This window comes from Zychaea mexicana (genome assembly GCF_025766255.1).
Source record: "Zychaea mexicana strain RSA 1403 chromosome Unknown BDB00scaffold_10, whole genome shotgun sequence".
NCBI lineage: Eukaryota > Fungi > Mucoromycota > Mucoromycetes > Mucorales > Lichtheimiaceae > Zychaea > Zychaea mexicana.
In genome coordinates this window covers 124942-149637 of record NW_026516673.1, presented here as the reverse complement: position 1 = coordinate 149637, position 24696 = coordinate 124942, and the positions used below count along the sequence as shown (strand labels likewise).

General features: G+C 42.3%; 8 protein-coding genes across 8 annotated transcripts; 3 read left to right on the top strand and 5 right to left on the bottom strand.

The window, feature by feature from the left end:
- Positions 1-6477: 6477 nt before the first annotated feature.
- On the top strand, positions 6478-7440 carry BDB00DRAFT_936379 (uncharacterized protein; the record flags this gene model as incomplete). The annotated part of the gene is made up of 5 exons (XM_053129228.1): positions 6478-6600; positions 6671-6801; positions 6903-7054; positions 7137-7198; positions 7274-7440. Coding segments are annotated over exons 1-5 (549 nt in total), but the record flags the coding sequence as incomplete, so codon positions are not given.
- Positions 7441-7637: 197 nt separating this feature from the next.
- BDB00DRAFT_805245 (uncharacterized protein) lies at positions 7638-12265 on the bottom strand. The gene is made up of 7 exons (XM_053122178.1): positions 12070-12265; positions 11614-11983; positions 11248-11434; positions 11097-11156; positions 8591-11022; positions 8161-8506; positions 7638-8069 (listed from the first exon to the last, which is right to left on the bottom strand). The coding sequence occupies exons 1-7, from the start codon at positions 12099-12101 to the stop codon at positions 7822-7824; spliced, it is 3675 nt and encodes a 1224-aa protein (XP_052983431.1). The 5' UTR covers positions 12102-12265; the 3' UTR covers positions 7638-7821.
- A 351-nt stretch (positions 12266-12616) lies between these two features.
- Positions 12617-14436, bottom strand: BDB00DRAFT_784907 (uncharacterized protein; the record flags this gene model as incomplete). The annotated part of the gene is made up of 6 exons (XM_053120500.1): positions 12617-12745; positions 12934-13085; position 13332; positions 13945-14005; positions 14204-14342; positions 14424-14436. The coding sequence occupies 6 exons, from the start codon at positions 14434-14436 to the stop codon at positions 12617-12619; spliced, it is 495 nt and encodes a 164-aa protein (XP_052983430.1).
- A 1027-nt stretch (positions 14437-15463) lies between these two features.
- On the bottom strand, positions 15464-16191 carry BDB00DRAFT_926056 (uncharacterized protein; the record flags this gene model as incomplete). Its single annotated transcript, XM_053128830.1, has 2 exons — positions 15464-16038; positions 16176-16191. The coding sequence occupies 2 exons, from the start codon at positions 16189-16191 to the stop codon at positions 15548-15550; spliced, it is 507 nt and encodes a 168-aa protein (XP_052983429.1). The 3' UTR covers positions 15464-15547.
- Positions 16192-17266: 1075 nt separating this feature from the next.
- Positions 17267-18498, top strand: BDB00DRAFT_805238 (uncharacterized protein). The gene is made up of 3 exons (XM_053122177.1): positions 17267-17554; positions 17630-17799; positions 17883-18498. The coding sequence occupies exons 1-3, from the start codon at positions 17422-17424 to the stop codon at positions 18309-18311; spliced, it is 732 nt and encodes a 243-aa protein (XP_052983428.1). The 5' UTR covers positions 17267-17421; the 3' UTR covers positions 18312-18498.
- A 72-nt stretch (positions 18499-18570) lies between these two features.
- On the bottom strand, positions 18571-19903 carry BDB00DRAFT_926054 (uncharacterized protein; the record flags this gene model as incomplete). The annotated part of the gene is made up of 2 exons (XM_053128829.1): positions 18571-19534; positions 19637-19903. The coding sequence occupies 2 exons, from the start codon at positions 19901-19903 to the stop codon at positions 18710-18712; spliced, it is 1092 nt and encodes a 363-aa protein (XP_052983427.1). The 3' UTR covers positions 18571-18709.
- Positions 19904-21272: 1369 nt separating this feature from the next.
- Positions 21273-22402, top strand: BDB00DRAFT_18027 (uncharacterized protein). The gene is made up of 3 exons (XM_053116365.1): positions 21273-21352; positions 21464-21513; positions 21602-22402. The coding sequence occupies exons 1-3, from the start codon at positions 21331-21333 to the stop codon at positions 21983-21985; spliced, it is 456 nt and encodes a 151-aa protein (XP_052983426.1). The 5' UTR covers positions 21273-21330; the 3' UTR covers positions 21986-22402.
- A 12-nt stretch (positions 22403-22414) lies between these two features.
- BDB00DRAFT_784904 (ABC transporter type 1, transmembrane domain-containing protein) lies at positions 22415-24542 on the bottom strand (the record flags this gene model as incomplete). Its single annotated transcript, XM_053120499.1, has 5 exons — positions 22415-22818; positions 22857-23800; positions 23841-23994; positions 24095-24389; positions 24519-24542. The coding sequence occupies 5 exons, from the start codon at positions 24540-24542 to the stop codon at positions 22415-22417; spliced, it is 1821 nt and encodes a 606-aa protein (XP_052983425.1).
- Between the last annotated feature and the right edge of the window lie 154 nt (positions 24543-24696).

Below are 24696 nucleotides of genomic sequence, written 5' to 3'. Positions count from 1 at the left end.
AGTTCGACTGCTTGTCTGGCTGCTGATGTTGATGTCACTTGGCTTCGCCTTTTATAGGACAGAACGTTTTAGATTATCATACTCTTAGTGTATCAAAACCCCTGGTAAATAACAGTAGAGAAGGAGTACCTCTTTCCATGCGATTGCTGATAAACGCAGTCGATGTGATTCTCGAGTTGTCATGTTTCCTAGGTTCCCCACGATTCGGATAATTCAGTGTCAGGCAGTACCGCAGTAGTTATAGATGAAGATTTGTTTGAACTGCTTGTAGTCCCTTCCTTGACCATGTTTTTGTAGCGTTCGCGGCACTGTACTCCAGTCCTGCCTGGTATTGAAAGAGAAAATGCCCCCCACACAGAACTCTGGACGAGATTTCTCTTCTCCCAATCTTGAAGCCTTTCTTGGAAGTTGTTCCTTCTGTGCAACATTAAATTGTCCAATGTCAATCATCGTGCCTGGATCCACATGGTGAAGATAATACTGTTCTGCATTCTAAAAGAGATGTATGAGTGAGCACAAGTTTTTGTGATTTCCTTTTTCTTACTCGTACTATATGCCATTGCTCCCAGGCGCGAACCTTTTGTGACTTCCATTAAGTCACATCTTGATCAGCGAAAAGGATCTTTGGTACTTGACTTGGTCATCTAGAAAAAAATACAGAGGGTTACTGTCTACTACTTGGGAAGTCCTCATTTGCTTCTAGTGTAACTTACCATGCATTCTTTTTTGAGCAAAATGAAGCTGGCGTGTGGTAGGCGATTGGGAAAGAGTAAAGAGCAACACTCAGCATGACTTGATATAAACTCGCAAAACTTGAATTTTGAAGTCAAAATGAACCAAATTTGGGTTACAAGCGCTCTTTGGTAAGTTACACAAAATGGGGGGTAATCCTTAACCGTAATTCTTTATAAGGTTTCATTAATTAAAAGATATATCCTTGTTTAAACATATTTAGGAAAAATAAAAAATTAGATTATAATTTTTTTCTTTTTTAAACTTTTAACTTTTATTTTTAACTTTTTTTTAATTCTTTAAAATGTTTAGGTTTCGTAGAAACATGTTTAAACCTTTAAAAGAGTTATATCCTTTAATGTTTAATCTTGAATTTGAAAAGTAGCGGAGCGGTAGTGAGCATACCCCCCCTTTAGTTGAGGACGAAGGACGAAAACTAACTCGTCAATGAGATTTAGAGTCGGGGGTGAAAGGAATAACTAAAATTAATTTACTGTTTACAGTAAAATTAATTGTTATGGATTGAACCTCAATATATAAAGTTATATTTAATTTTTTTTTTTTTGATTTTTCATAAAACACTTTTTTTCTTTTTCTTTATCAAAATGTTTAAATCAAATGAAAAACTATTTCGAACACTTTACGACGATGAACAAGCTATAATCTATTTACAAAAGCAAGGACTTATAAAACCTTTTATTTGTAAAAAATGCGAAAAACCATTATCTATTGGAAAATATTATCAAAGATATCGATTTTATTGTTATCCAGATAATATTAGAAAAGGTGTATTTACCGAAACATTATTTGAAAAAACAAATCTACGACCAATACAAATAGTAGAACTATTACATCAATTGATGATTGGTGTGTATTTTTTATAATATAACATATATAATATTAATTTATTATTTTATATATAGATCCTTCTCCTATAAAAGTGTCTCTACAAATGGGAATTGATGATGAAACAGTTACACGATTATATTCAAAAATACGCTTTGCAATAAAAACATGGATCCTTAACAATCAAGAGTTATGGAAAAATGTAATTGGTGGACAAGATGAAATTGTTGAAATCGACATATGCTGTTTTGGCAAAACAAAAATTACTACTGCAAAGCATAAACGATACAGAAAACATATGTGGATATTAGGCGGTTATCAAAGAAATTCAAATCTGTTCTTTTTGGTGCCTGTTCAAAATCGAAAAATGTCAGCATTACAGTAAACCCCCGTTAAATACACCCCCTATAATTGCAACCCTCATCAATATCAACGTTTTCAGAAAAAATCTTTTCAAAACATAGTGAATTTGCAACTTTTCCGCTTTAATGAAACTTCACCACATCGGAAGGGTGTTGATATTAAAAATTTAATCAGCTTTGTCCTTTATTATATGTTAATTTCTATTGGAAGAAGAGAAAAATCGCGTCAAGCGGGATTGTTGGCTGTATAATTCTTGTACCAGCTTGGTACGGAGGGTGGTAAGTGCTGTAAGTGCAGCAACAATGTCATTATCCAAACTATCTTCGGCATCAAAAATATGAAAAAGGTAAGCATGGTCGTTGCCTTTTCTCTTGCAGACAAGTTAACAATGTTGGTGCTTGGATTGTTGGCGGATTCCGTGGCTGTAGACTCTTCGTTTGTAGATATTTGTTGCATGTCCTCTGCAATTAATTCTATAATTTCATCGTCACTGTAATTGCCATGGATTATCTGGCGTTCATGGTCAGGATCAATTTCAGATGTTGGACATTTGTCGATGCTGATATTTCCGATGGACGCAATTTGTTCGATTTGTTGTTGTAAATGTTGCTGCATGAAAAGGTCTTGATGCGTAATGGCATTGACTGCTTCAGGTGATGCGTCGTCCTCTTGCGCCGTCATTCGATAAATACTAGCATCCAGCAACTGACAATTGTTTCTCGCTTTATATTGTCCCAGGCTTTTTTAATCCACCTCATGGCTTGCAATTGGCTGACATCGAACAATTTTTCAACCGGACCAACGACTTCTGGACGACCTATTTGTGTCATACTTATTTGACGGTAGGCCTTATCAAATTGCATTCGTTTATAATGAGCTTTGAAAGCTCGGATGATCCCACCATCGAGCGGCTGTAGCTTTGCAGTAGTGTTTGGCGGCAAGAATAATAATTCGACATTCGTGAGCACAGCATCAATAGCATGGCCGCTAAAGTTGTCAAGAACAAGTAAGACACGTCGATTTTGGTAACGCATGGCTTTATCGAAACGCGTGATATAGTGCTCGAAAATGTTTCGCTTCATCCATGCCTTTTGATTATAGAAGTAAAACCGAAAACCGAGCTCGTACGCTTCTTTTCGCTTGCCGGTCGAGTCCACAAAGCATGTAGGTTTCTTGTGTTTGCCAATTATCATCGGTTCCCATTTTTCTGAGCCGTCTGCATTGCACAAAAGAGCAACCGTGAGCCGTTTTTTGTTTTCCTTGAATCCAGAGAACCCTTTTTGGGCGATGGTAGTCCGAGGCTGGGCAGTGAAGAACAATGCTGTTTCATCGATATTCCATATATCACGTCGATCATATTGAGAAAGTTTGTCGCGTATTTTGTCCCTGTTTTCGAGAATGGCATTCGCATCAACAGATTCGCCTTCACCATGAAGTGTATGTTTACGCAGCCCATGACGTCGAGCAAAACGGTGCATCCACCCGTTCGACCCTTTGAAATCCTTGCCCAAGCGTTCTGCAAAGTTAACCGCCTTAGTATGAACCATGCTCCAAGTGACCGGTATATGATTGTTTTCGGCGACGTTTATCCACAGCATTACAGCATCCTCGACTTCCTATATACGTTGTAGCCATGTGTTTTGAGCTCGTTAAAATTATACTGTCTAAATTGATTATTGCAATTATTATTTTATCGAAACATACGGGAAATCTGCCCTTTTGAAGCCTTCTTCCTCTTCCTTTCCATGCGCGCAATAAGCCTTGAAATAGTTGACTTGTCTGGAGAGTTTTCGAGTTTGAACCTTGTAGTTGCCCAGGAAATTAACATTGAATAGGTAAACTTGTTCGCTTTGTTTTTTTCTTTGTAATGCTTGAACAGCTCCTGACGTTGATACAGTGGTCCCCCGCTTTTTGCAGCAGCGGTTTTTGGTGGAAAAAAACTGCAAAAAGTGGGGAACTGCAAAAAGTGAGGATGAGTATGAGATGTTACACAGACTGAGTCTATTATGTCAATCAAGTGTCAATGATAGTAAACCAATTAAAAGTGTCGGTGTTGTACTGAGGCTACTTATAATAAATCAACTCTTATATAAAAGGCTGTCGTCTCATTCTTGATGTTTATATACTGCACTATCAACACCTCCACACCACTATGGTAAAAGCAAAATACCCAAAGCTTACTGACGAGCAAAAGGACGCTATCTATTAACATTACATGTAGATGTCACTGGTTCAAGACTCTGTGGCCCAGGCTCTCGAGTTAATAGCGGAAAATTGCAGGTCCCCATTTTTGGCCTGCAAAATGCAAAAAGTGAGGAAACTGCAATTTTATTAAGTGATGAGCGGGTATGCTCCAAAAAAATCTGCAAAAACTGAGGATCTGTAAAAAGTGGGGCTGCAAAAAGCGGGGGACCACTGTAAATGGTGAATGATACGTTCTTTCTACGACGCTCTCGACGTGTTTTGGCCATGATAATAATGCGAAAGAAGAGCACGATCAAGAAACTGAAGGAAGTGATAATAAGTTCCTTTTTTTTTCGAGGTAAAACTTCTCGGCGAATGGTCGGGGACCACAGCCTAAACGTTGATCCATTTCGACAAATGCAACCCTCGCTAATTACAACTTTTTCCAGAAAAATCTTCGGTTGTATTTAACGGGGGTTTACTGTATTACCAATAATCAAGGATCAAGTTTATCAAGGAACAACTATAATCACTGATGGTTTACGATCTTATACAAGCTTAAACAAGATGGGATATATTCATAAAGCAGTTGATCATTCGAAATATTTTGTGGATCTAAATGATTCAACAATACATACTAATAGTATGGAAGGTTTTTGGATGCATTTAAGAAAACATATGCCCAATATAAAAAAAGATTCTGAGCTATATACATTGTATTTTTTAGAATATGCTTTTAGAAAAATATACCATCATAATTTCTTTGAAGTGTTAAAAACAGTTATTATGTATTATAATGAAAATCAAACGAAAATCCAAGATCAATAAAAATACTCTTTATTCTATCAAATACAGTATTATATCCACATTTTTTAATTTATTGGTATTATTTTCACTTAATAATTTCTTTTCATACATTAATATATTGTATAATAATTGTAAACAATATTCTTCTCTTTGAAAATTTTTATTAATGTTATTGCTATCATTATCTTCTTTATTATCATCTAAATTGCTATCATCTTCTTTATCATCATCTGAATTATTATCATCTGAATTACCATCTTCTAAACAATATTCACAATATGTTCTATTACTATCTTCTTTTACATAGCATCCATTGTATTCAAAATTTCTACATTTATTATTATTATTATATCTTTTCTTTTTAGTATTACTAATATCAGGAGTACTAAGATTTGAAAGACTTCGTTTATTACTATCATTGTTATTATCTTCTATTTCACTATTATCCATCTGTTAATAGCTCATCAATATTTTTTTCTCTATTATAATTTTCATTACTTACTAATACATCATTACCTTCTAATAAACTATCATCTATAACAGATGGTGTTGATAAATTTTTTGTTTTATTGTTATTGTATTTTTTTCTTTTACTTCCTCTTCTTTTGTTATTTTATAATATTCTTGATATTTTTCTTCTTGTTAACCATTTTCATTATTTTATGATATTTCAAAATCAATTTGTTTATTTTTTTCATCATATAGAATATTAACATTTTTAATATTGTTTTCAATCATAAAATTAATTATAATTGATCTTTTTATTTTTGATGTAAATTTTTTATGTGTCTCTTCCATTTTGATATTAGTTTTATATATATTATAAAAATTCAATTTTTAAAAAAAATATTATGCAAATTTAGATAAAATTTAAATGTCATCGCTCTTTAAAAATTACCATTTGTTGCTTCTTGCCCAAATTTGGAAGGAGGGTAGAGGACCTCCACAATTTTTTCAAAGTCAATTTGGCTAAGATTGCTCCATTACATATAAACGTCTTTATAGCAAATCAACTAGTGTGAATCCGATGAGGCAATGCTGATGCTCCATGTTGTGGCAGTAGGAAAAGGCAGAGTTCTCTTTGACTTATAAAAAGGTATAAGGATCAGAAAAGCAGATCAAAATCAGGCACAGAAAGGGGAAGAGGCAGGTGCCATAAAAAGTCTTTTAGTTTATTTCACTGACTTATTTTCTTTTACTTATCTTTCGGAATCAACTTTATAAAAATTGGCCACTGAAGCATTCTCAAGAATAGAAACTAAAGTGCTGGTTAGGAAAGGGATGTGCCATAGAATGGCCAGTATTTGTCTTGTGTAGTGGCTGAGTCTTGATGTTTTTCATTGAGCTCATGACAACGATTCAACAAGACTTCATTATATATCAGCACCACACTCATTGGACTCACACTAGTCAATTTGCTGTGAAGAAGAAGTTTATAATGGAGCAATCTCAGCCAATAATCGACTTTGAGTTGGAGGTCCTCTACCCTCCTTCCGAATTTGGGTCTTTTGACTTCAATATTCAAGTTTTGCAAACCGATCTTGCAAAAGAGCTGCCCGCTTGAGGCGAGAACGCGAGCGTTGGCACTCAAATCAACAACGAACAATTGTGTTCTATAGCTCCAGCAGAATGCCGCATTTCCCGGGATGGGCTCCGATCCCCCATTTGGTTAGTATATTTACAAGAGAGAATGCGCAAAGAGGTTGCTACATACACTTATGAGTAACATATATCTTAGGGAATAATTAAAAAATTGGCTTCACACATGCTGCTGATACTGACGGACGAGTACAACACTTCTCAAGTTCACACAGGGTGTCAGCAACGGCTAACAAGTATTCCGTATGACGGGGAGGTTTGCGGACACAGGTACGTAATAATATAATATCTGATTGCTATACATAATTCCCGCTTCAAGAAGCCCACTTACAACGACTGATGGGATCATTTTTACCTATGTATCCATACAGAGAAACAAGAGAACGTGCAACGTACTCGGTTCAAGGACCTCAAGGCGGCTTCATTCCAAATAGAGGAAGGAAAATAAAGTACTGTCAAGACCAGGATGGCAATTTGCTGAATCCGGCAAGTGACTGTATACAGGCACGCTCACCACCGCCAGGTAAAGGCAAATTTCTACTAATAAGGTATATAATCAGTGGTTGTGTTCTGCTGTACTAAATTGGCATGGAATACCATAATAGATTGGGTGATGTGGAAGATTAAAGCTTGTAATAACCATCCAGAGCTTTATCCAGAGGCTGTGGTATGTTTTCACCCTTTAAATCCACGAAGGATTCTTCCTAATTATAGGCTAAAAGGGTTTTGTTTTCTCATCTAGATTGTAGACCGGGATAAAAATGCGGCATTGAACATAAGAAGCATAGGCATAGCCTATATGAATAATGATGGACATCCAGACTTTCGACCAGAGGCATTCCTACCACCAGGTGGACAGCTCCCTCAACAAGCGCAACTTCAAGAACATCAAGAAGAACAGGGGGAACCTGAAAACAATATTTTAGCATTAGAAAATGATAGGAATTAGTCGAAAAGTCCACTACGATTGTATCTTCTTGGGGCCAAGAGGACAGTGCTTTTACTCAGCGCGGAAGCCACGGACCCTGGAGTAAGTACTAAATCTGTTTTCAATGACTGTTTTGAAACATTTGAAATCACCACTAATACACTGTCTACATTTGTGGAAAAAATATTTTGACCATCCTCATTCATGTTACCCAAACCCAAACACGCAAACCAATGTGCGCAGAGAAAGGCGAGCTTTTTAAATTTTCTTTCTTTATTTGATGGAGATGTAATACGCGCACGTACAATACAACCTTGCCTCTATTGTGTTTCTTCTTGTTCTTGTGCTACGGAAAGTCTTGTTTAAGCTTGGGCCTTTTTCTTACCCTTCTTGGTGACAACCTGGAAGTCATCGTCCAGTGCTGCGTTGCTCATCATGGGAATGGTCACGTTCAGTTTGCCAGCGAGATCGGCTCTTCGTCGCTTCATGAATTCACCTGCAAAGCGACGGCCGTCCATGGTAGTAGAGTTAGCATAGATGATATCTTGGATGATCTCGGTTGAGCTGTTGTCCAGAGGGAACGACAGGAGCATATACAGAATTTCATCGGCTGTTGTTGTTGTTGTTGTTGTTGGAAATACGGATCAGATGTATTAGCATAAAGTAACCACATGAAAGCTCTTCTTTTCTTTGTTTCTTACCATTGACACCGCTGCTCAGGTCACGCAGGCACTGGCGACACCAGCGCACAAATTCTTCACTGGGAGGCTTCTGCTCGTCAGACTTGTTGACGTTTCTTGCAGCAGCTGCAGCGGCTGTGGCGGGTCTTGATGCAACTGGGGATGCTGAGGCTGGAGCAGTGACGATGGAAGCCGATGGAGTTGCCTTGGGAACACCGACAACTTCCCATCCACTTTGCTTGACAGCATTCGACGACGACATTGGAGACGAGGTGCTGTTGACAGAAGAGGTGGTCGTGCTTGAAACAGGTTTGGGAGCCGTGCGCTGGCTCGTTACAGTAGTCCAACCACCGCCAGATGGAGAAACCTACGTTATAAGCAAAAGCCCGTCGTTTTAGTTCCTTTGTCCTTTTTCTATCCACATCCATCCAACAAACAGTGCTTCGATTACCTTTGTTGTGGCAGTACCAGCGATGTTGGCATAACCCTTGCTAAGGTTGGTTGGATTTGCCAATGCGGCGGCAGCAGCAGCAGCGGCAGCAGCTGCCTGTTGCTTGGCGGCCTTCTTCTTGGATGCCTCCTCTTCTTCTTGTTGGATTTCACGAAGCGTCTTCTTTGGTGCCGATGTAGCACCCCAAGCGGGTGATGAGCTGGAAGCATTAGCAGTTGCAGCACCCTTGCTGGGAGCCACAACACCCCACGAGAGGTTTGCTGGTGGGCTGCCCGAACGATCAATACCAGCAGCAGTTGCGAACTGTGATTCTGCGGCGGCTTGCTTTCGCGACTCGGCCTCCTTGGCTTCCATCTCTTGGATTTCGCGCAAGGAAGGACCCTTGGTGGCCTGCTCCCGACCCCATGGCGAGCTGGCGTTACCCCAACCACTCTTGCTACCAGCGGTTGCTGCATAACCATTGCCATTCTGTGCTTTAGCCTGCTGCTGTTGCTGTTGCTGGAGCTTTTGTTGTTGTTCCTTGGCTTCTTGCTGCTGCTTGCGCATTTCTTCTGCTTGGATCTCACGAAGCGATACAGGCTTGGCAGCAGCTGGAGCTGCAGGTGCAGGAGATTGTGCTGCCGACTGTTGTTCCTCTTCTTGCTGTCGCTGCGGTGCGGGTGCAGAAGGTGTGGTGTTTGTGGTAGCAGAAGTGGATGTCTCGGCATGTAAAACAGGGCTGACGGCCTCATCCTCCAAATGCATGCTAGACATGGGCTGAACAATTTCCTCGACTTGTTCCCGTTCGACTTCAGGCTCAGTGGCGACAGGCTCAACAACAGGAGCAGGAGCAGGAGTAGTAGGCTGGCGTCTTGTACCCACTGGCGTTCCAGGAGCAGAACCCCATCCAGATGTGGCAGGAGGGGATATAACAGATTGTGGCTTGCTCTGCTGGATGTGTTCGACGATAGGTTCATTTGTTGTGGCAGAGGCATATGCCGTCTGTGACAAAGGTGACGGTTGAGACGGCTGTTGCTGTTGCTGTTGCTGTTGCTGTTGTTGCTGTTGTTGTTGTTGTTGCATCATAGCATCAAGCGATTGTTGCTGTGACAACTGTTGCTGCAACTGCTGTTGAAACTGAATATGCTGCTGCTGCTTTTGCTGCAACATTTGAAGGTACTGTTGGTGCTGTCCAAACTGGTCGTTCATTGCTCGTTGATAATCGAAAAGACCAGGAGAGCCCATGTTTGGACCAAACAACGGATTAAGCGTATGCTGCTGCTGCTGCTGCTGCTGTTGCTGTTGCTGTTGTCGTAATAAAGGATTCATACCCGGTAAATCACTAGAGCCAAACAAATCGCCTTGATTTTGGCTAGTATTGTTCAGCCAAGCAGGTGTTCTAGGCTTTTCCCACAGTGGTGATGAGCCGTCTCGAGAGCCTAGTAGGGACGAGCCGAACCCGTTGAATGGGCCTTGGAGGAGTGATGGTGATTGTGGGGACACAGGGTTTTGACCCATTTGCTGCTGCAAAAAGTTGGTAGACAAATTGGCCATACCTCCACCACTGAGGGGATTATACTTGTTACCGAAGTCAAGTCCTCCGCCGGTTTGAGGCGACAAGATATCAGCACCTGATTGAGGCGAGTTGCCGTAAAAATGGCCGTTGCCGGGTGCTTCCAACGGCGAGGAAGCTGCCAACGGACGGTTGAACGGGTCGAGCGTGCGTGGGCGAGGAGGCATGCTGCCACCGCCAGCACCCATGTTGAGCGCAGCCTGGCTGGGCGAATCGGCGGATGGTTGCTGTTGCTCGTTAGGAAACGGCGCCAGGAAAGGTTCATCGTCGGTGCCAACCTTACGAATCAACGAGATCAGGCTTTCAAACTGCAAATCGTCTTCTCGTCGTACCAGTAGCGTGGGTGCAAAGAAACCTGCCTTGTACCATTCTTGCATTTCTTGAGCATCAAATGGACCTTGCACAGTGCCTTGAGGATCACAGTACAGCCACTTGAGCTGGGCAAATTGCTTTTTGGATGGTGCAGGACCACCACTACCAAACATCGATGATGACGCGGAAATGTCTTCCACGCCACTACCAAATGGACTGGCATTACTCATGCCACCAAGGTGGTCGGATAAACCGCTGGTAGGAGTGGTAGCACCCTTGAACTGGTTTCCATTAGATACACCAAATGCGTCTCTTAAAGAGTCATCGCCGCCCTGGTGACGGAACCCTCCTCTGTCTCCTCCTTGCCAATCTCGTCGACCCTCAAATGCGCTAGTACCGTTGTTGCCTCCTCCAACTCGGAATACACCGTTGCTGTCGAATGAGCCAACGGTGTCCTGATTGACAGATCCCCATGCTGGACGCTCTTCTTGTTCGCCGTCGCGCGACTTGCTAGGTGAGATTGTACCCAAACCATCTGACTGAGAAAGCTCGCGCTGTCTTACGCCGTCTGATGAAGCGCATACATGTTTTGTAAGTGAAGATATCCAACTGTGATTTGAACATTGCAATATTTGCACGTACCATGATCATGTCGCTTAGTATATTGATCCCGGTCTCGCGAGAAATAGTCGTGCATACGACCTGAAGATCATGTTGTATAAAATCGTCAGTTTGCGCCATCCTCCCACAAATGATCAACAAACCGACCCATTTTAATTTTTCTTTTCCTTACCTTTAGAACGTGACATGTTCATTCTACCAGGTGTACCGGGCGTGTTTTCGGATGCTGGGCTGTGCAACGGACTGTTGTACATGTCACGATGGTTGTTGTTATTATTTCGCTGTCCATTGTTTCCCCTTTCATTGTTCGAAGAGATAATGCGACGTCCAACTTCAGAGTGAACAGGTCCAGCCAATAGCTAAAAATATAAAAAGACAAAAAATTAAGGTCAGTTTTGATTGTTTTTTTTTTAAAATAGACAGGGAAAAAAAGGGGGTATGGATTGTGCTTGACGGGAGAGAAATAATGTAATATAATATATGCTCGTATATATTTTAAATAAGCATGCCAAAAGAAGAAAGAATAGAAGCAACTTGCCTTTCTCTCATCGTCTGTTAAATCAACAAATGACAATGGACCTTGACTTTCTTCAACAGCCACATATTCGTGTCGTTCAAAGTATGCTGGAGGATTCACCGGTTTATAAAGGCTTAACATGAAGTCTTTTGAGTACTTGAAAGGATTTTCACCCGAGGACGACGACAGACCGTCGGATGCAAGTTGTTGTTGAGTTGCATTATCTTCAAAAGCCGTTGTAGACGGTGGAGCATTAGAAGAACCCAAGGAAGCAAATGCGTGAGCATTGTTGATTGAGCCTGTTGCACGAGCACCAGCACCAGAGGTTGCCAAGGAGCGCGCATTTTGCGAATCGAGCGTGTTGGATCGCTTTGGAAGGCTTCCGCGCATCCTAGAATTCAAAAACAAAATGATTTAGATTCCTCGTTTTTTCACAACAAAAAGCAAGAAGCCATTTTCTATTGCGGTTCTTCTCACCATTCGGGACCAAAGTTCAAGTTAGTAGTCATTTTTTGAGTTGATTTCTTTCTGGTATTAGAAAAAAGGTTTGAGAGAGGGTTGCGGGTACGTATCGACTATCTGGTAGAGAGAAGACAAAAGACTGAAGGGTTTTGCTAAAAAAAACGGTTCTAAATAAAGTCAGATGTCGCTTTTACACCACCCGACATCAAAAATTTCTTTTTCAAGTGCAGGACTAGCCATATAGCAGACAGGTTGCTTATTTTATTTTTGACACGCCGTTTGCTCAATTATAATCGCATGCTTACCAATAGTGCATATGAGCTTTCGTTCTTTATTCAGCTATAGCACACTTGCAATGTGCTACAAGAGAACTGTGTTTTTCTTCCTCCAGTTAAAACATTTTTAGACTTAACTGGGAGTAAGGCGATTAGAATGCCCATAGCAACAACGAAGTTTGTTGTTGACAATATCGTGGCAGTTTTATCACATTGAGTACGAGACTGATGAATACTGCTATAGCTATACGATTCGTTCAGCATGTGAGGCTCTATTCCTTGCCTACTTAATCACTATCACCTTCTCCTTGTGTACGCGTAATCGATGAATGTAGCACAAACGGTGTAGTGCAATGGGATCTGACAGATGACCAATACGTGGGAGAAATATAGCACTTGGACTTGTCATTGTTCCTCTATGTTGCTAACAACAGTAAACAATGAATGAACAAAGTATGCACCGTATATCTCTGATGTTAAACAAATCAAGGCATCACTAAACAAGATGCTAGCAAGTATTCTTATCGCGAAGGAAGAAGGACAATCTTTTAAAACTTGTGTCTGTCACCTGACAGCGATTACAACAAGGGAGGCCACGGCGTACCTTGAGGAAACCAATGAAGCATTCTTGTATTTCGTGTGAATGCTCTTTGATACTGTAATGGGTATTGCATTCGGCCATCAACGCTGAGTAAATATCCTTGTCAAAGCCGTACTCGGTGCAGGCATCGACAGTAGCAATGTAGCAAATAGTATCTAGAATGAAGATGCAAAATTGCGATCCAAGAACGTTGGCTTTTATTTTCAGCAGTTGGGTTGTAGAAATCTACAGCTAAAAGATGATCATTTGCAACCACAGTTACTTACAGCTCTTCGTGTATGCTGGTCAATACAGCGGACCAGTTGAGATCATTTTCAAATAAATTCCAATAGTGATTGTCAACCCTTTGGTGGGACCTTTAGAAATAAGAAAGCATATAGATCTATACAAAATCTACTTACACTTGTTTTCAATTCATATTAGCTTCAAACCGTTAAGATCCCCTTTGAGGCTGATCTTAACGGTGTGCCACTGTACACTGCTTGTAGCTTTTTCGATACATTTCTTGCGATATTCTCAGAAACGCTCTGTAACTTTTACGCCTAGACCTTCCCACTGTACAGAATTGTTCGAGCAACATTGTCCATATCGAGAAATAGACGCCAAAACTGTCTGGTAGAAGAAGAGTGGATTTACCAACTATAAGAGCCGATATGCGCCATTGAACGGCTTTGGCCGGCTTCTGAGCGCCACAATTTGACCCGAGGATAATGTCTACAAAGATAATGTTGTCAGCATTAGTTTCAGAAAAGGGTTTGCTCTCAAATTAGGAGGTTTATCTTTCGCAGACTCTGTGAAAAAGACCGTCTCGTTAGATATCCTGGGAGTCTTTGATCAGTGTTTTTCCATGATGGCAAACAAGTTGTTAAAGAACTAGTTCTCCAACAAACGTGTATCTCTTCTTCCTGTGGAAACCTACGCTTAGCCACTCTCTATAGAGGTAAGTCCTTAAAACATGGCCAGAAATATAGACGCGCTGGCCGAGAAGGAGCAGTATTCTACGGCCTATTTTACCTTCGCCTTCAAGCTGTTTCCCGTTCTTAGCTTTATCAATTGACTAGTTTTGTCTTTGAACCTAATTGTAACAAGTCTGGTTCTACTAACTCAGAATTCTCCTCTTCATCTTCATTTTTCTTCTGGATCCTTCTCATGCCGATGGATGACTAGTGTAGTCAGTGCCAAAATTGTTGAAGGATTTCTTTTCAATGCTCAAAAGGTGTTTTTCGCATGAGACGCTTGATTTCATGGTGTGTTCTATTTGGCGACAATATACCACACTCCCAAGGGTCTCGTAATAGCGATACGTTTGCTTTTCATCTCTGAATCAGCTAAACCAATATGACCATGTGCAAGTAACACTTGATTCTCTTTGCAATAATCAATTGCTGAAAACGTGGCTCCTCCATCCACCACTACAGTGAACAGAGCATATTTGGTTATAGTGCTCACATAGTCGTAATTATCTGTTTATTAAAACATTTTCGGTTACATACCTTGTGATACCATTTTTAATTTGCTATTCGCCCCATTCCCGCCACACAAGTTCAGTGACAGTTAAGGTAAGGTGAATCGATACTTGATGAGATATCCTCCTATCAGCCGAATCTTTGTTTGGTTAAATCCTAAGCAATTTATATTCGATGCTCTCGAACTCACGAAAACGCTTTGCGTTCCATGGAGATCGAATACGCCAAGACATCCACCAGATTATGCATTGGATTATGTCCTGTTATTTTTTGGGCACCACAAGGCACTAGACATGTCGTTATCACTATCGATTAGGATATCTAATATGCGTTGGTTTCCTCACTTTCAGTGCAGCTACTACTACTGCTGCAACATCTTCTTTCACTCATTGTTGCTAATCGTCTTGCCGTAAACTATCCGTTTTACGAGTTACCTTAATAGATTACGAAGAATTTGACATCCTTGTTGCTGTAGAACGGCTAACAACAACTGTGCATATGACAGCGAGGATATTTCAGCATGTTCTCTACAGCAAATGGAGCTAATGAGAATAAAAGAATTCGGACTGACTAGTAGGAACTGGGGCATACATGGAGCTGAAGCGGTGGTTCTTTTTTTTGTGTCTCACTGTGCATAAGAAGAGAAAGGAACAGCGGGTCGCTGTGGAAATCCCGTATATTGCCCTGAATATAAGAAGACTTGAGATTGATCCCACAGATTGTAGTAGAGTGCGTTCTTCTACATACGCGGGCATTATGGCGTTCGATCACACACATATGCATACGCACACAATAGCCGCACTCATGTAAACCCGTTTCTGAGCTTCTATTCCTTTCATTTACAATAACGGCGAACTGATTAAGCTGCATCAGTGCTTGCATTTTTGATGACCATGGCAATAGATGAAAATTTTGGTTTTATTGTTTGTGGAAGACTGTTGACCTGCGCCAATAGACATTGCGGTCGCTTCTTTGCGGTTCGTGTGGATATGTGATATGTAAAGAAAAGATGCAAGAACTTAAAAAACCCCCCACCGTGGTTAGGAGGAAAAAGTTAAGCCAGTGTGGTAGTGCATGTGTGATAAGGTCTGTGTAGGTTGTTACAAGTAAATTAAAATAATGACAGAGGAAAGGAGGGTAGTCGGAGCACTTTAGTCGTGCTCGGATGGCAATGGTAGTGAAATGTCGTCCCCAGGGAACTCCCCATCCAGCAAATGATCTTCGGGATGGCAGAGCCGTTCGATTTCTCGAAGGATACTTAATATCGCTGGCCATATGGTTGGCCATCTTCCGTTGGATAAAACGACGTCGGTGCGTGGTATTTTGTTAAGGATGACATCAATGGTATGCATCCCAGATGGTACTGAAGGAGCTGTGCCATAGGCGTCGGTAAGCTCTTGCCACAATGGACGGAGTAGCGGACAAACAAGACTGTAGTGGTCGCGGGTGACAGCTCGTGCACCACAGCGACAGTCCTTCCAAGGGTAATAGCCGGGTAGCCAGTGCAGGCGCCAGTTAATCAAGCGATGGCGGTTAGTCTGAGATGCTGGGAGATACAGGACGGGGTCGATCGTGCGTGTAGGCCGAAGACACTGGACCGACAGAGATGCTTGGCGGCGCTTCTCTAGTTCTCCATTACGAGCTTGTGCGAGCACGGCGTTGACAGTGTTGGTGGGACGATTTAGAGAGTGGAGGAGCGCGTTTGTTGCCGAAACTTCCTACACGTCTGGGAGGCATGTTTATTGGAACTACGGAGAAGGAGGGGAAGTCATGTATTACGGGAGCTACTGCTCATATCGAAATCTGGGTCACACAATTCAATTACCGCAGTTATGCGGTTTTTACTAGCGGAGGGGATTTCCAGCTGAAAAGAACATCGCGCTTAGTAAAAAACATCCCTCCACCAATGTGCTAGTTCCTCCAACGCAATGCTGAAAAAAATCAACCGCAAAATCACAGGAAAAATCCCGTACATAAATTCTCAGCGAAACAATAAAGGACTTACAGACGTTCTATCACACAACAGATTCTCTCTACCTTCCCATAGCTTTAGAATCGTATAACACGAGATTTGAATTTTATGAAACCATGGGCCTTTCGAAACATGAGTGTGTATTTATCTTTGAAAGCGGGTAAATTTGTTAGCGCGTAAATTCAATACTAAAGCTTATTGAGTGTTGAGTGATACTGAACATGGGAATGGCAGCACACGAACATTTTTCCGGTGAAAACGTAACCAAAAAAGACCGGTAAGGCAACTGGCGTACATTTCGGCATGAGAGAGGGTGGTACTAAGTCATACACAACAATTGATCGGATAGGATGGATGTCCCTCGACATCCGGTCGTTCTTTTTGGGTGCTACAGAAAACGAACACCGACGCACGTTTGATAGGCACCAGCAAACAACGTGCTCCAAATCAAATAAATGATTCAGGAACCTTTACCCGTAAACCAGAATCAGCTCAATGATCGGAGTCTTACTCTTTCTCCCATATGTACAAGTCTTTTGATATTGTTGTTTATTTTTATTTTGTTTCCGAAATGGCGCGGGGGAGTACTGGTTGATCGCTCATTGGGAGGAGCGTAAAAGTAAGCTGCAATCTGTCCTGCCCGCAGTAAAATAACAATTTGTGAGTATGGTGACTTTAGCCCAAAAAACAATCCGTCTTTTTTATATGGGAAGCATATATCAAACTAATAAGGCATTTTGCGTAATTTTCTTGCGGGCTCATATGTTTCATTTTGATATTAGTAAAAGTAACCGTAGGCTGGTGTGATGGTGGGTACCCCGAGAACGGCGAATATGTTTCACCGAGTATAAAAGATTTGAGCAAAACTATTACGGCGGGTTTTTGGTTATAGCACGGATTAGCTTTACAGCTCTCCAAAGCTTGTTTTTTTTTCCAACAAGTATATAAACCACTTTATTTTTAACTTCTTACGGTTGTTTTCAGTTTTTTTCTCTTTTTCCTCTCTCTCTTTTACTCTTTTCCTCTTTCTTGATCTCTTATCAAACAATAGGAATGGTGGATCGGCCAGTCAGTAGTACAGAAAAACTCGTAGAGAATGCATACGCAGGCACGGTGCATCAGGCATACCAGTTTCTGCAGGCGGTGGAAATGAATCGTCAACAACCCCTGAGCAATCACTGCATTGGTACTTGATTCTGGGCTCATTTTTTGATACAAAGCGCTAATCAGAAGACATACAACATGATATATACTGTTGTAGAGTATCTTGCCAAATACATAGCACATGCTTGGGAACCCACCACACCGGCAGACCCATCGTTATTGGACGAATTAATCAGCTTAATGCACAGCCTCCCTCTTCGCGTTCCAGCATACTGTCCTGGTCTTGCTCTCCTCCTTGCCATTTACTATGTTGACCGGCTTAAACAGGTAATTCTCTCGCTCTTATATGACTTGGCAAATTGCTATAATGAATGTTCTAACATATGCGACGTGCATTAAATTGTTATTAGCTTTATATCAACATCAAAGGCGCTCATAAATGTTCACTTCGCTTATTGTTGGTCGCATATACCGTGGCGGCCAAGTATCTCCGCAACAACCTGCAGCTCATCATGAACGACCGGATGCCAACCACACCCCCTGCCGACGACTCTTCTACAGCTACTAAACCAGCGCTGCTATCCGTATTATCAAACCCGCCAAAAGGTTCAGCAGCAGCATCAGATAAGCAACAGGTTGACCAAACGATCATGGCACGCATGGAACTGGAATTGCTTCACTTTTTGAATTACAACTTGAGCATCGACGAGCCATCAAAGCTTATCTGGTGGGCAAAAGCGTACGAATATGGCGGCGATAATAACGATTTAATACCGCACATTCACTATATTTCGGGTGACGAAGGAGATGACGAATTGGAGCATGACGATGACCTGTAAAAGAATCGATAGTAACAACAATAGTATTAATAGCAGAACTAGTAGTGATGATAGCAACGCTCCCCAGCCAACCAACCAATATTAACAACATCAATATCCCATCATTTTGTACATATGTAAAACAACATATTTTTTCTCAGCTGTAACATTTTTGCTTTTATAAAATTTGTTTTTTGTTTTTTCTAAATTCTGTATGATGTGTTCTTTTCTAAGTATATTTGGTTGTTGTTGTAGTTTGTAGCTATGAAGTAATTGATGGTGCGTGTGTATGCAAGATAATAGGGGAAAGAACTGGCGAAAGAATGGTGATGGAAAAAGTGGTGATATTACAAAAAAATTGATCTAAGAAAATAATAACACAAAAGAAGTCTGACGAGAAGAGGGAATATGTACATTAATTAATTTTTTAAGAGCCGGAAACGTTCCTGGTAAAGGAGAAATGTAGGCGAATAGCTCGAAAGTTTCCGCCCTCGTTCCATAACTGCGCAAGCGCTATCATTATCTGTGCTAGAAGACCTTTCGTCGTCGTCGTCGTCGTTGTCATCATCTTCTTCAGTAGCGCTAGCGCTGTTATATCGGCATTGTCGTTGTTGCTCCTGTTGATCAGTAGCAGTAGTAACGTGGTATGCGACCTTGACTTGTTTAAGAAGATCGTCTCCCTCTTCGCTCGAATCTGATAGCGCCAGAGATGACCTTGTCATGACAGTTGTTGGAATGTCATCCAGTGGGTGTACCATCAGTGGAGGTAACCATACGCCTCGTCGTCGAGATATTGAATCTTCTCCTTCTACTGTTGCTGCTGCTGTTGTTGTTGTTGCTTTTATTGAGATTTCTTCTTCATCAATATCATCGTCAGTTGACGTTGTTATTGTTGCTGCTCGTCGCCTTTGTTGATGATGACGAGGATGCACTTGTGGTAAATATAACATCTCTTGATGCTCCACCTGACAAGAAGTCATTGCTCGTTTTAACCGTTGCTGTTGCTGCTCCTGTTGCTTTATGATTGATCCAATTCCCGCAACCCAGCTTGAAAGCTCTAGAGCTGATTGACATGCAATTGTTAATGGTCGACTACTAGAGCTGTCGTTGCTTTGCTGCTGTCCTCCGCTACTACGGGTGATTGGCTCGAGTCGAAAACAATGAGGACGGCCGAGTGAAGAGGTGATTATAACAGGCTGGCATGTATTACGCAGGTCTATCACACATGAAGGCGACTGTGTATGCTAAGTGAAAACGGATGTGAAAAGTTAATTATCATTTTGCTATCTGTCAATTTTCATTTTATCGAGCATAAAACACAAACATGTCGAAGATTAATATTCTACCTCATTTTTATAATATCGTAGTTCCTTGTCCAAGAGCACAAAGAAACGAGCTTGCCATCGTTGTTTGTTTCCAATGGCATAAGTAGACGATAGTTTAGATAACCATCCGGCGCGAGGAGCTGCTGTAGTCGTCGTCGTCGTCGTCGTCAAAGTTGCATTGGTAGTGCTACCATTGTTGTTATTGTTTGATGAAGGTCGCCGTAGTGAAGATGATCGAGGTGGAGGTCGAACGATGAATGGTTCTGCAGTAGTTGCCGTTACTGCCATTTTACGTATTCTATTGCGTCAATGTAGTGAGTTAGGGAGAGGTATATATAGAAAGGTATTAGCGAATGTAACAATAAGCAAAGAGAAAAGAAAGGTTTTTTCTCCTAACCGGTCAATATATAGATTCTCAAATATTTTTCAAGCAGCTGGGCAATGGCAGCTGAATACAGCAAAAAGAACGGCAACAACCAAGTATACCAGAATAGCTAAAAAAGAATAATAAGGCAGTTCACGAATAGAATGTCTGAAACCCTATTTGTTCACAAGAATAGGGGGACGATGTATGATAAATAGCTGGTTAGCAGGTGAATTGAGGGGGTTTGCTGAGCTATGGAAAGAAGAAAATTAGGTCAACGGCGATCAAGTAGGATCTCCACGGAATGCACGCACGCACGTACATACAGCCATTTACACACATACGCGGATATATTTTACGGTTTAGTATTTGCTACCTCTCTTGCTATTAGAGATACTGGCGATACCAGCTACCTGCTGCTGCTGTTCATCACCCCTTCACTTTACCCTTGCCTTTTCTTGGCATAGCGTATGTACCTTTATAGCAAAAGATGAGTGCCTATTACTATTACTATTATCGACAATAATCTGTGACAACGAAACGCCATTCTGTGTCATTTTAGCATCATGCGGCGTGTGCGACGTGTGTTTATGCTTGTTGCACGAAAACCAAACACACACACTCTCTTGCTTCTCTATTTTTGTGACCTGAATTTATTGCTGTGAGCAGCGGGAATGCAAGGCGATGATCCGGCCCCACTGGTGTGTGTTTTTTTTCTTCACAGCCCAAACACTCCCCACCTTTTTTTCTCGCCGTTCCCTCCAGCCCCACCCACCCCACCCCCGAGTCCGGACTGACCAATCACATAGCATCATCACTGTAAAGGCAAGGCTTGCCAATCAAACATGCGAAACTAATGACACTGCTGCTTGCTTCTTGCTGCTTCTGCAGTATGCGTGTCTTGTGCACACTTGCTGTACTAGTTAATACTGATGCACGTGGGGCCTGAATTAGTTTTTCTGGCACCTGCGTACAATTATGATCGAAATGGTATGTGTGGGATGAATGTGTGTGCCTGTGTTTGTGGGGCCTTGCCTCATACTATTTGTATGATGATGTCGTCAGCGGTGGGTGGTGACTTGTCTTTTTTCTCTCCTAGTGGAACTTTATATACGATACAATACAGCAGCGGCACTACTAGACTAGTGTGTGCGTGCGTTGTATATATAAACTGTATTAAATAGAAGAGAAGGCGCGCCCACGCGTGTTTGATCTCCAACCGCATCAGCTATCTTCTTATAAGAAACGAACAGGATTTCCCATCACTTTTCTCTTTCTCTTTCTTTTTCTCTTCACTTTTTCAAGCTTTCTTCTTGCTTTTGTCTGGTACTCCAAATTTATCATATCAAGAATGGCAGCTAACACAGTTACAGGTAAAATCCAGCCCTAAATTTCACTTACTCTCTTTCTGCACCCGCATTAATTCATTGTATACTGGGAAATAATCTGGAAATATGTGATGTTCTTGCGCGGGCAATCAATAGCATTTGTCAAACGTCGTTTCAGCGAGGATGATGAGCATGACAGAGAGGAGGTATGCACCTGATTCTTAATACGCTATAACTATCTGCATTCATTAGATCATGGGTGAGCTAACTTCCTAATTATCTCATTGTCCATAGTGGCCCACTTACAAACGCTTCAACGACAACGCATTGTCAACGGCTCAGCCAAACATGTTACAAAAGCAGCAGGACGCTTTGATGCCATCCATAACTTATGCTTCCCCTGACTACCGACCACCCGTAACGCTCAATCCACTGTGGCTTCAACCTTCACCGCACCAACCACCACAGCAAGTAGCACAGCGACAGCAACCAAGACAGCCAAGACAGCCTCGTAGTGGCGGCGGCGCCATGATGGTAGATGAAACAGACTCGACGGACGAAGACGACCTCACAACGCTCGTTCAGACACCATCGTCGGTTCTCGACGAGGGCACCAAGGGCTCGCTTGAAAGTGGCTGGATCAATGGGCCGCTTGACCAGTGGCATCATGCTTCCTGAACGCAACGTTTCTTTCCTTTGCATGTGTTTCCTTCTGTTGTTGTCTTTCTTCTTCATTTTTTTTCTGTAAATAATACAACATGACAAATTTTAGCAGTACAGTAGCCACAGGTCTAAACGATCTTTATAAGTTTCACTGTGGTGATCAACAACGGTCTAGTAGCAGTAGCAGTAGTGGGAGAGAGTGCAAGGTCAAACAAAAGCAAACAGAGAAGTGACGTTTTTTAAGGAGCTCCAAAGTATTAGGAGGGGGGACTATAAATATTCCGTGTGAGGCATGGAGAAAGGAATGAAGGTAGGGAAGAAGGGAGGGAGCGCCTAACTAGTTTGAGGAGGAAGAATCGGCTTTGCTCTGTGCAATTGCCAGAAGTTCCGAATATTCACCGCTACGCTCGCACATCTGCTGGAACAGTCCACCCTCACGAGTCATCAGTGCGTACGGCGTATCAAACTCCACCACTCTGCCCTGGTCCAGAACCAAGATCCGGTAAACTCGGACCGGATTGTTTGTTGGATCTTGTGATCGGTAACAAAGTCCACAGACGACGTTGCCTCGTCCAAGACAATGAGCGACGACTTCTTCACAAGCGCACGGGCCAAGGCAATCAGCTGCCGCTGCTCTTGGACCAGTTGCGGCCGTTGTTTTGCTACTGGGCTGTCGGGGCTGACCTGTTCGTAGTTGCCGTCATGGACAAGGTGCGGTCGTTTCAGTGCAGCGTACAAATCTGCGTCTGTGAACTCGTGGAAGGGATCCAAGTTGCTGCGAAGCGTTCCTGAGAATAGCACTGGGTCTTGTGGAATAATGGTCAATCGACTACGCAGGTCGAAAAGGCCTATTTGGGCAATGTCCACCCCGTCGATGGCGTTGGACCCGCTGCTGGCCTCCATGAATCAACTTTTTCGCGTGGTCGCGTCTCAAACGAAATGCCATGCAATACAGGCGGGTTTTCAGGAGAGTATTTGATCTCCAACTGGTAGACTTTGACAGATCCGTTTTCCGGCCAGCTTGGATTCTGTGGCCGCGTGGCTTCGATCAGTGCCGATGGCTCTTGCTCAACGTCCAGGTATTCTTGGACCCGCTCGACCGAGTTGCGGTTCATCTCGTACATGGCGTATTGACGGACAACCCACAGGATGTATCTTGTAATGGTAAGCGAGTAGGATAGCGCCAAGTCGGCCAAACCAGCATCGATGGAGGATCGTGAGACCAGAAGCCCGATACCAGTCACAGAGCCAACAAATGTACCAAGAATGTCAATGCGGCAATGAAGCCATCGGTTGGCACCCCACATCCAGATAAACGGCCGGTTGTTGTTGTCGATCATGTCGTAGTTCTCTTTGATGAAACGACGCTGGAAACCAAAAGCACAGATGGTGGCCACGCCGCTGACGGTCTCTTGGGATTGGATATAGATTGGGCTTCGTGACACAGAGCTGAGACGTTTCATGTCGCCGGAGGTGCTGAGATAGTACATGCCGATATACCAGAAGAGACCAGCAATAAACGCACCAGGGATCAAGAAGATGGGGATGATGGTGCTGATCAGGACCACAACACATGAAGCTGCCACACATGAGTACAGGAGCGATGACATGGATGGTGCGAGTGCTTGGTCGATGGTCTCCATTTCAGTCGAGAACCGATTGATGATACGACTCATAGGTGCTGTATCAAAGAACCGGACCTTGGCACGGAGGATAGCGTCGAGGAGCTGCGCTTGAATATGGCGCGAAGCGCGAAGAGATCCGGTGAAAAGAATAAAAGATCGTAGCGTAGTCATGACCACGCCGAATATACCAATCCTAAAGTATATACTAAGATAATAGAGCACGTTCGCAGTACCAGCATCGCTACTATCCTGAGAAAAGAACCTTGAGGCGAACGACCAGTGCGCAGCCATAGGTGAGAGTGATGCCGTTGTACTCGCCTTGTTGGAAAACATTTACAAGTGATGAGGCCATCAAACCATCAACACTGTTGTTAGGTTCATCAGAAGGAGGCGAAGAAGCTGTTGTCATATCTTGAGTCAATGATCTTGCGTCATGGTGATACAATACTCCAATCCAGAAGAGAAAACCACCGAAGGCGTAGAAATAAACCGCATGCACCTTGGCATGAGACGCCGCCTTCAGTTCTGGTTTCTTCCTTGATCAGTTTTCCACCATTTCCCGTACCAAGTGTGGTGTTATTTTTGCCCTTCAAACCTGTGTTTCTTCTCTTTTTGCCCGATGATCTTGTGTAAGCAGTAGCTGCAGTCGTATCGGTTCGCATCGTTGTCGTGGTCAACGTATCCTCATCATTGCTAGAGGAGAGAATAACTTCATCACCAAGCACACCTGTTGCAGCAACATCCTGTGGCTTGCCTGCAGCTGCAACCTTGCCATCCTTGAGCGCTACCACATACTGTATATACTAACATTTCTCGAAAACATGGGGTAAAATCTCCATTTGCCCCTGGATGCTGCTAGTTCAAGTAATTAATCGATAAATAGTCCAGGAACACAAACCGTAAAAATTGATGATATCACTTACAAAAAGGCAAGTGGACGATTCCATCCTTGAGCAATACAATAGAATGTCCGGGTTCAGGAAGAAAAAGGAAAAAAAGTTTTTGGATAAATGGATAGAAATATATATGTGTAAATGAACAAAACCAGGTACGCAGATCCTCCGAACAGTAAGCTTTTATAGCGCAAGTACACGGTCTCTT